The sequence below is a fragment of the Syngnathus leptorhynchus genome, chromosome 20 (assembly GCF_054491065.1).
Source record: "Syngnathus leptorhynchus isolate UIUO chromosome 20, UIUO_Slep, whole genome shotgun sequence".
Lineage (NCBI taxonomy): Eukaryota > Metazoa > Chordata > Actinopteri > Syngnathiformes > Syngnathidae > Syngnathus > Syngnathus leptorhynchus.
In genome coordinates, this window is record NC_141214.1 from 5223713 (window position 1) to 5234119 (window position 10407).

Consider the following 10407-nt stretch of genomic DNA (forward strand, 5'->3'; position numbering starts at 1 on the left):
AGCCCTCTGCATCACACCATACAGCAAAATAAAAATTATTGATCACAGTTTACGTTCCCACGTTCTGTATTGAATGAAGTTAGATTTCCATGGACCCCAAAAACTTCCCAATTATTTATATCAACAGCATATTTAGATTGGAACGCACGACACTCACAGATAGAGTAAATGTTTTATAAATACAATACAGTGTAATAAATGGCCACTTATTTTGATCCGCTTCCAAACAATGCGGCTCGATGAAATTTGACATTCCTGATTGGAAGGCCGCGGGCACGTGACGGGAAGCGCTTGCGTTTTCAGCTGCAACCCGAGCTAAGGATAATCGGAAATCGCACATCCAGGTAAACAATCAAAAACGCCTCTTTTATGAACTCGAGCATCCTCGCCCACACTGTCTGACGTCACGCCATCGTTGACAGCGCCTAATGACATCCCTTGCTTGCAGTTATTTTTATTTTCTCTAAATGGCGAAGGCTAGCCTGTTAGCTCGGTGACCCCCTTCTTCTCCGTCTCTCTGGCCAGCTAACCAGCAGTCTGACGGGGTAAGGGGGGTTGGGGGGGGTGTCGTTCGGGCTTTTAGGGGCCGATGTCGTAGCAGCATAAGGCGGCTATGGCTCGGACAGTCGCCCCGTTTGGAATTAGCTTAGCATCAGACATGTATTAAAACCAACAAAAAAAAAAAGCCGCATTTGCCTCCCATCTATAGTAAAATATAACCTCCAGAATGGTTCGCATGCTAGCGGGCTAGCTCGCTAATGCTAACCGATGTCAATCTGGCCTCTATGTAAAAAAGAAATAATGCAATTCCAATTGACAATCATCCCAACCAACATCCGTTATTATTTAATCATCCTAAACTAAACGAAATAAATTTAGATTCGGTAGATCGTGATGGACTAGTGGTTAGTATGCCTGCTCAGCAGTCAAATGTTCTGGGTTCGAATCAGCACTCCAAAGCTTTCCTGTGTCATTTTTCCGTTCTCTTTATACTTTTGTGAGTTTCTCCTGAGGTACGCTGGCTTTCTTGCATATTGCGAGGAAAAAAACCACGTTAGGCTCATTAATGTGCCTTGTATCGATTTCACTAAGGCGAGAGTTGTGCAACTGTCATGACAGCTGTCACTTTACTTTTTCCAGGCGTCAATCCCGTAATGGGGGACATGAAGACCCCAGATTTCGATGACCTGCTGGCAGCGTTTGACATACCGGACATCGACGCCAAGGAGGCGATACAATCGGCGCCGGATGAGGCGGAGGGACCTCACGGGCCCACTGGGGCGCCTCTGGGGAAGACAGACAACACGGTGGGGTTGCCCAGCCCCTCGGACCCGCAGGGGGATACGTCCATCGTGAGCGTGATTGTAAAAAACAAAGTGCGTGCCGAAGCATCAGTGGGTGAAGAAGACGGAGCTGCAGAACCGGACGCCATCGACGTAATCGCCGGGGTGGACGTGGGTCCTCGTCTTGGCGGGATGGCGGAATCCGATGTCCTCAACCACAATGGTTTCGGCGTGTCCGGCGTGTCCGCCACGCTTTCCGTCAGCCAGTCCAATGGCGCCCCGTGGCCCCTGAACACTCCTAAAGCACCAGCAGAAACTTCAGGTGTGGGCGCAGTCAAGTCCAACAAGCAGGGAGGGAACATTTTTAACAGACTGAAGCCTCTGCTGGGACCCGGTTCGGGAGATCCGGTGGGCCGGGCGAGAAAGATGCAGCTCCTGCAGCAACAGCAGCAACAGGAAGCTGTGCAGGAGAGAGCAGACAGCCACAAAGCAACACTACCATCTGGATCTTCTGCAGGACTATCACCACCTTACTTCGCACCCACAAAGCCTCTCCCCGCTCCACCTGCCGCCCTTTCGCCACACGTCAAGCCTTTTAACGGCGCCCCTAAAATGGCGGAATACCAGCACCAGCAGATGGAGGAAGAAGATGAAGATGATTCAGATGCAGATTTGGACAGTCCACTGGTCATCCAGGAAAACCCAGACTCGCCGGTTTCCAGTCAGATAAACCGTCGTTATAAGGATCTAACCCAGCCTACGGCATCTATTCCGCCTCACCCAAAGCCAGGGTACACCCCCCAGGGAGCGTTTATGACTCCTGAGTTGGTCTCCGCAGGAAACGAAACACCTCAGCCAGAGGAGAAGCACCCGGAGCACATCATCGAAGAGAGGGACTCGCCGGAGAGCCCTGAGCCCGAGATGCCCAAGTCAACCGCTCAAGTGGTGTCTGCCAAAAGGTGTTCCAGTCCTGCTGCGGCCTCCACACCACCTTCATCTGAGCTGAGGGAGCCCAAGGAAGAAGAGGAGGAGATGGAGGTGGGAAACGGGACGGACAAGGCGGCAGATGGGAACACGGACAAGCCGGAAAATGCGTGCGAGGAGAAGACCGAGGCAGATGAGGACAAGCCCAAAGCTGTCCTCCCTGAAGGGGGTGTGGTCACCACACCGGCAGCCCCCGGGACTCCCTCACGGCCCCTCAAAGTGCGAATAAAAACCATTAAGACGTCCACGGGAGGCATCACCAGAACGGTGACGAGGGTAGCCCCCAAGGGCGGTGCGGGAGGAAAAGCTTCCGACACAAAAGGGGGCGGTGAGCGCAAGGTTTTGGCAAGCAAAGGTCAAAAGTCTGAGCAGCAGCAGAACGCCAGCGCCTTAAACGTCCTGCCGGTGTCCACCCTCGCCGCTAGCAGCGTCATGCTTGCCGCCGCCACCAAAGTCCAAAACAAAATGGTCACCTCCGACAAAGCTAAGGTTTCCGTCACCGCCGTCAATATCACAAAATCCGCCGCCCTGCCGGCCACTCCCGCCGTGGCCTCGTCACCCAAGTTCAACGTGCGGACGACGGCGAAGGGGTCACCCAACGGCACCCCTCAATCAAATAAGCCCGCATCGATAGTGAATAGTACCGGCGCCGTCATCTCCCGGAGTCAGTCCAGCCTGGTGGAGGCTTTTAACAAGATACTCAACAGCAAGAACCTGTTGCCCAGCTACAAGCCGGACCTTTCGGCGCCGCCGCCCCCCGAGTGGGGACTCCCGCTGCCGGCTTCCGGCTACCGCTGCCTGGAGTGCGGCGATGCCTTCGCTTTGGAGCGTAGCCTGGCGCGTCACTACGACCGGCGTTCCCTGCGTATCGAGGTGACGTGTAACCACTGCGCCAAGCGTCTGGCTTTCTTCAACAAGTGCAGCCTTCTGCTGCACGCCCGCGAACACAAAGAACGAGGCCTGGTCATGCAGTGCTCGCACCTGGTCATGAGGCCCGTCACCGTGGAGCAGATGATCGGACAGCAAGACGTCACGCCAGTCGGTAGTAAGCACAAAGCACGACATCGATCAGGACTGGCAAAACCTCCCCAAAAAAAAAAAAAATCGATGTGGTCTAAAGAAGCACACTTTAACTCTAAAATGAAGACCACCTCCTTTTTAACACCTGAATTTCTATCTTTCCCACCAGGTGTGCTTTCTTCTTCATCCCCTTCCACTGCCACCTCATCTGCTGCCGGATCCAGCCCAAAGGACGGAGCGGCGGCGCCCGCCGGAGGTGCGCCCCGACAGGTCCGCCGCGCCCCCCAGGGTCCTCAGGCGCTAATGCCACTGCCCTGCAAGAAAGCTGAGAACCTGCAATACAACAACTACAAGTGTCCCGAATGTCAGACGCAGTTCTCTGGCAAGGCGGCGCTCGTCACGCACTTCCAGCAGATCAGAGCGGCGCCAAATTCGGTGACCGGGACGTCAAACATAGAAAAGAGCCATACCTCCTTAAAATTTGACTTGCGTGACCTCCTGTGTCATGTTTCAGACGTGCTCTCAGTGCTCTCCGCCCATGATGCTGCCCAACTCGTGCGCCGTGTCCGCCCACCAGAGGATCCACAAGCACAAGGCGCCCCACGTGTGCCCCGAGTGTGGGGGGGTGGCGCGGCAGACCAGTTTCCAGACCCACCTGGATGAGGCCTGCCTTCACTTTGCCAGGCGCATCGGCTACAGGTAAGGACACAACTTGGGCGAGACCACCAAAAGTCTCCCAAATATTCTTTGTGCTTGGTTGAAGGTGCTCCAGCTGCCAAGTGGTGTTTGGCGGCTTGAACTCCATCAAGTCCCACATCCAGACGGCCCATTGCGAGGTGTTCCACAAATGCCCCAGCTGCCCCATGGCCTTCAAGTCGGCCCCGAGCGCCCAGAGCCACATCGGCACGCAGCACCCGGCGCTCACCGGTGGACAGGCCAAGTACGAGTGCCGCACACTCGGCTCGGTCACCTTCGTTCTAATGGAGTCTTCTCTCGGCAGGATGATCTACAAGTGCGTGATGTGCGACACGGTTTTTACCCAAAAGCCTTTGCTGTACATGCACTTTGATACACATCTGGCCAAGCAGAAGGTGCACGTGTTCAAGTGTCCCGACTGCACCAAGCTGTATGCGCAGAAAGGCTCCATGATGGAGCACATCAAGGTGGGGGTCACTTCTTCTCTTCAAGAGCTTGCCCAAAACAACAACTTGTCTTCTGTGCCTTAAGTGTTGCCCGCTCTTTGCCTTCCGTAAGCAGCGCGGCGTCAACAAAGGCCAACATGATATCGTTTGGCTCGGCCTTGGCAAGGGTTCTCCTCGTGATTCCTTGTCTAAGTTCTACGCCAAGTACAACTGCGTAATTGTCCAATCGGGATTAACGGAACACTCGTGCCGCCCTACAGACGGCGCACAGAGGCTCCGCGGCAAAACAAGAACCCGCTTCCGACACTCCCGCCGCCGCCGCCGTTACCGGTCCCAAGATCAAACCCTCCGCTAAGCCCGACAACTCAGACGGCGAGGACTGGGGGCGGGATCAAGAGGAGGAAGAGGACGACGATGAGGAGGAGGAAGACGACGATGACGGGGATGGAGACTACGAGGGGCCCGGCGCGGGGACGGCGACACCCGGTGTCCCCACCGAATGGACGTGCCCGCAGTGCCAGAGTACCTTCACCGACAACGACGACTACATCAGTCACGTCAAGATGGAGCACGGAAAGGTGGCTTCAAATGTCGGCCAACGCTCGCCGTTCTTTGATGAATTTAACATCTGCTTGTATTTTATTTTTTTCTCCACGCCACAGTTCCCATGTCGTATTTGCGGAGGGAACTTTAGCACGTCATCCAGCCTGAGACGCCACGAGAGAGTCATTCACGAGGGCAATAAAAGAGTCTTCCATTGCCAGTAAGTCTGGAAACTAATTGGACTGCACGCAGAGCTACAAAAACTCGGCCGGCACCCGAAATAGTATCGCTGCAGCTTTTTTACGACTTTTTTTTTTAATTCTTGCGGCAGGTATTGCACGGAGGGCAAACGTACCTTTGGCAGCCGCTTCCTGCTGGACAAACACATCCGGCTCAAACACAGAGGTACTGACGGACAGGTGAGTCAAGTCCCTTCCACTGGTTTTGAGCAATCTCACCCCAGTTTGATTTTCCAGCTCCCAAGTTCCAAGTGTGGCTAAAAAGAATAAAGAAATAAACATCTGCTATCTGTAAAAGCTAGCATGTGCAGAAAACTTGAGTGTTGAAGGAGGGCTCACCTTTTTGGAACCGTGGTCTGCTGGTCAGGCGGCCCCGATGACCAGGAAGCGAGCTGCCACGAGCACAGAAGGTCCCGGCAGTTCCTCGGAGCAGGACGGCGAGGGCGCCGCTCCCGTTGGCAAGCCAGCGGACGAGGAGGAGAACGCTCCGGAGGATGGCGAGGAAGTGGGCGCCGGACCCGCCAAGAGAAGCCGGGCCGAGCCGGAGGAAGAGAGCAGCAGCGTGTTCCGCTGCGTGCCGTGTGGATTCTCCACGGAGGACGGCGCAGAGTTCCAGCGCCACATCCCGCAGCACCGCGCCGACACCGCCTCCTTCCAATGCCTGCAGTGCGGCGTGTGCTTCGCCTCGGCCGGCTCGCTGGGTCGACACCGATTCATCAGCCACCGCGTGCGGGACGCCCAGGGCGAGGCCGACCGCGGCGCTGGACGAGCGTCTCCGGACGGCTCGCCACGCGCCGGCGCCGCCTCGCCTCAAGCTTTGGGCGAGGACGCTGACGGCAACCTGATCTGCAGGGTGTGCGGGCGTCGCTTCGACAAGGCGTCGGACCTCAACACACACTTCCGGACCCACGGCATGGCCTTCCTCACCGCGCACAAAACGGACAAGCCCCAGTAGGACACGACTGAGCCAGTCTAGAACAAGGGTTCCCAAAATGTTGAGGTCCAGGGAAGAACATTTCTGAGGACCTTGGCATTATTTGAATGCTAACTTGTGTAGCTTTCATACCACTTCAAGAGTGTTATGGAAAGCCACGTTTGGGTTCTCTATACATCACAATCATATCAGATTGGCTCATTGTATGACATTGCCCACATACAGGTTTGCACTTAAAAAAAAAAAGATTACTGCAACTTTTTTTTGTGGACCCCCCCATTTTGAGAACCACTGCTCTAGAATGTTTTAAGCATCCTACGCTTGTTGCTGCATGCCTGGACGTCCTTCCCTCCCTCCCTCCCCGTTTTGAGTGAAACATTTCTGCTGCACGGCTGCTATTTTACTGACCTCCCCAGAACTTGGATTTGTACTTGTAATATTTATTATTGATCAAATACTGCTGCGAGCTGGCCAGGATAATTTGTGATGTTGATGTTCAGTAAGACATTAGAAGTAAAGGAGGAGGAAATGGCTAGTATGTGATTTTTGTTATGTAAATACATAATTACACTACAAGAAAACATAACTTGTTATGATAATGTGAATACATGTAGTGTTTGTACTGTACTGTTCCTTTTTATTCTAAATATTAAAACAAGCCACCCCACTAGGAGGAAATCAATGTGTATCAATACTCGCGTTTCTTTTATAACGTTTGGGGGGGGGGGGAACAAAAAAAAAAAAAAACATTGTCTTGTTTTTATCTTTTTATACATGTGTCATATCATATTTATATAGATGGATGATAATAGTTGAACGTTCAAGTTTTCTTTCCCCATGGTTGTGGTCTGCTTGCTGTATATGCCATACACTCACTTTTGTGCAGTTTTCAAATAAATGTCAAAAAGAGACTCCGAATTGGATCTGTTTTGGACAAACAAAAAAGTGTGCAGTCCATCGGCCGCTCCGCCATGTTTTTGTGTGTGACACCAAAAACGATACTGTCCAGAACCAGAACTTCAGATGGTTGAAGGGAGGGGGGAAAAAAAAAAAAGTTTCCTCACCTTCTGGCAGCCATGCCCGATTGCTGCTCCTCTCATCAGCTCGTTCATGGTGTCTAAAGCGGGTTGTTGTCTAAGCTACAGCGTGATCATTCGATCCCGCTTGCAGTACAAATTCTAAAAACAAATCATAAAACTCAGAGGGATCCACAAAAATCACTACATCTTTTTTTGAACATTAACAATTTCAACATTGTTTATTCAACAATCACCAAGGAGCAATAGAAAAATAAATACATTGCAATAATCAGGGTAATATACAATATGATATATTATTATTTATAATAATATTTTTCTGCATTATCTCACCTTTGCGGCATCGGCTTGCGACAACTCTACAACGTAAATAAATTGCGTGTGTTATAATCAAGTCATTTAAAGCCTCCAAAGAGCTTTGAAAAGAAGTCGCTGTCGTCGTCCGGCATGTTTGAAAATGAAGAACCTGGAACGAGAGCAGGAGCTGAATAAGAACAGTTTGTATACGATACAGTTGTATAGTGAACCCTTGCACATTTTTTTTTTTTTTCCTATGTGTACAGACCTGGTAGGGCGGTTCCGGTATGATGTCCTGGTCCCTCCTGACCACTACGGCCTCCTGAGCGGGTCACCGTGGTTTCCTCGTTGCCTTGGCCATCTCTGACGGTGCGCCGCTCCTCCATTGTCTTGTTGACAGGCCAAAAAAAAACTAAATAAGCTCATGCTAAGCATATCTGCTAACGAGAAAGCTAGCTGTCAACTGCTTGTTACCCCATCAGGTTTCAGCACTTTGGTGACAGTCACGGACTGGAAGAAGGACCTGCTTCGAGGCTGCTGACTCGGCAACTGATCGGCGGGCGGCGCCAGAATCTGATCCAAACCACCAGAGGACACGGCAGAGTCCAAGTCTGGAAAAATGAAGATCATCTATTTATGCTGTTTGATGAGCAAAAATGTTCCCTGCAATGCTAGCGTCTCACATTAGCTGCAAGCTAGTAAGCTGCTAAAGTAGTTGCATTTGAGATGGGTAGTGTATTCAATGATTTTGATAAAGGGGAATATTGCAATATTGTTTTGTCACACAAAGCCAAAAATGTCACTGGTAAAAACTTTTAAAAAAAAAAAATATCACCCACCTTTGTCTTCTTTACGCTCGTCTGCTGGAATTTTCTGCAGCCTTTGTCTCCAGACATCGTTGAACTAAAGACAAAAAGAGAGTGCTTGAAAGCTTGCAGTAAAATACTTAAGTTTGCTGGAATGGAATTCTCAATTACTTTAGAAAAAGGGGTGACGCCCGGGAAATGTGGGGACTCATAGGAAGGATGGATATCGGTTCTTCTCTGGCTGTCACTGTCAGGAGATTTGAGCATAAAGTCTCTCAAGGGGTTACCGCTGGATCCACGGCTTCCCTCCTGTCGTGGCGGTGGCGCAATGCTGGGAATTCCTACAATAAATAATGACAGCTGAAAATATTTCCCAATGCAATCCCTCAAATGTCATCATTACCAGAATGTGAGTCCCAGCGACCCATCTGGGAAAAGATCTCCTCCATCTCCCTGAGGACCTGGCCAAACAGAGGCGGTTCTTGGATTCTCATCCCGTCGGGACTGAAGCTGAAGCCGAATTTCCAAGCGCTGTCAAAGGGGTCCTGCCCGTCCCCCCGGAAGCCGTCATAGTAGAAGGCATCGTCTTCGTCATCGTCGTCTTCATCACGGGTCATGGAATCAAAGAAGGGGTCCCTATTTGATTAAATAAGCAGTCAAAATGTGGGATGAGTTCCACAACAGTTGTGTATTGACAACGAATAAAATAGAAATAAAAATAATATAGATTTATAAACTACTGACAAAATGTCTGGGATTTTCAGCTGCTGGGATTCAAACCATTAATCTTTATACTGTAATTTGATTCAACTTTTCAACTTTAGAAAACGATTATTCATCCGTTTTACTACTTTTTACATTTGCAAAATGAACGACTGGTGCTGTTCTAATTTTCCCGATTGCGAATAATAACCAACGTGCGCTAGTTTGGTTTTATTTGACAGCCACCACTCTTAGTTTACAGAAAATACTACGCGATTTACCATTATATGGGGCCACTGAATGTTAAAATGACGACATTCGTCACATTGTGTAAACTGACAGAAAATATTGCAAAAGTTTGAAAGGTACGCAACAACATTTGAATACACGGCCGAATAAAGTAGAACTCGCTAGGTAAAAGATGTAAATACTTTGGAAGCGCAGAAAAAGCACATTTGGGTCAACTTGCTCTTGCGGGCTAAATGTTAGCTACATAGCAGCTGTCATTTTTGCTCCTGGCTAACTTACCTTCGCCCACGAAAATGGCCACCAGGAACGCCAAAGAAGCCGCGAAATAGATCAAAAACGCTCATTTAGTCTGAGTTAATTAAAAAAAAAAAAAAAAAGGTAATTTAACACATTACTACGACGCGTTGACTGTGGAAAAAAAAGCGTACAATAATTGCCTCAACGATTGCCAACAGTGTCGTAAAGTGCTGTTGTCACGTGACAACGTAAAGCAGTTTTTAACCGTAATGATGGTAGCCAATGCGCACCGTGAAACCCATTTTTTTTAATTACCCAATTAAATTTCTAAAGAAAATCTTAATTCTAAAATACCTATTACTCTTTGTAATATATAATTATTTGACAGAGCGAGACTCGAACCCGTGTCTCCTGAACTCCAGACCAAGTGTGATACCATTACATGAAAATTTCAGTTTTTTTTTATGTGGGTCTTGCAGAGACATGGCTTGACCCACTACAGATGCAGAGTATTTCAATTAATTATTGCATTATTTTATTGCTTTCTTTTCTTCATTATTCAGATTTGTTTCAAGACTAGTTACAGTTAAGACTTCACTTTGATAGTTAATGGTTATTGCAATTTTGTTGTTTTATCACAGTAGATAGGTTTATTTACATTTGAAAAACCTGAAGCCATTCATTTACAAATGTGTTTGCACTTTAGTTTACATATTTAAATGTTCCGATATTAAGAACAGTTTTTGCATGATTTCAATGAGGCAATATATCATGCTTTTTCTCTCGAATACATTGTTATAATCATTTGTTTCAGATGTACTGTAATTATTTTCTGTATAAAAATTAACTTGGTGTTCAAAAAGGCTTTTTTTTTTTCAAACTTGAAACTTGAAAAAGAGGGTCGTCTTATATTCGGGCAATTACGGTAGTAACA

General features: G+C 49.1%; 2 protein-coding genes across 13 annotated transcripts; one reads left to right on the top strand and one right to left on the bottom strand.

Moving 5' to 3' along the window:
• The first annotated feature begins 276 nt into the window (after nucleotides 1-276).
• znf687b (zinc finger protein 687b) lies at nucleotides 277-7050 on the top strand. 7 transcript variants are annotated; one of them, XM_085900995.1, is made up of 10 exons: nucleotides 385-545; nucleotides 1141-3312; nucleotides 3457-3722; nucleotides 3802-3986; nucleotides 4051-4227; nucleotides 4288-4450; nucleotides 4690-5007; nucleotides 5092-5192; nucleotides 5304-5391; nucleotides 5579-7050. In XM_085900995.1, the coding sequence occupies exons 2-10, from the start codon at nucleotides 1155-1157 to the stop codon at nucleotides 6164-6166; spliced, it is 4044 nt and encodes a 1347-aa protein (XP_085757121.1). In that variant the 5' UTR covers nucleotides 385-545; nucleotides 1141-1154; the 3' UTR covers nucleotides 6167-7050. The 7 variants fall into 7 exon arrangements, with proteins under 7 accessions (XP_085757117.1, XP_085757121.1, XP_085757118.1 ...); XM_085900992.1 differs by having other exon boundaries at nucleotides 1141-3722; XM_085900993.1 differs by having other exon boundaries at nucleotides 4051-4450.
• Nucleotides 6881-9692, bottom strand: hax1 (HCLS1 associated protein X-1). Of its 6 annotated transcripts, none has more exons than XR_015062958.1 (9): nucleotides 9516-9692; nucleotides 8689-8921; nucleotides 8457-8626; nucleotides 8319-8382; nucleotides 7954-8090; nucleotides 7748-7868; nucleotides 7516-7666; nucleotides 7210-7323; nucleotides 6881-7146 (listed from the first exon to the last, which is right to left on the bottom strand). XR_015062958.1 is itself a non-coding variant. In XM_085901002.1 (7 exons), exons 1-7 carry the CDS (start codon nucleotides 9578-9580, stop codon nucleotides 7578-7580), a joined length of 879 nt encoding a protein of 292 aa, XP_085757128.1. In that variant the 5' UTR covers nucleotides 9581-9692; the 3' UTR covers nucleotides 7357-7577. The 6 variants fall into 6 exon arrangements, 2 of the variants coding, with proteins under 2 accessions (XP_085757128.1, XP_085757129.1); XR_015062957.1 differs by having other exon boundaries at nucleotides 6883-7069; XR_015062956.1 differs by having other exon boundaries at nucleotides 6881-7323.
• Nucleotides 9693-10407: the final 715 nt, after the last annotated feature.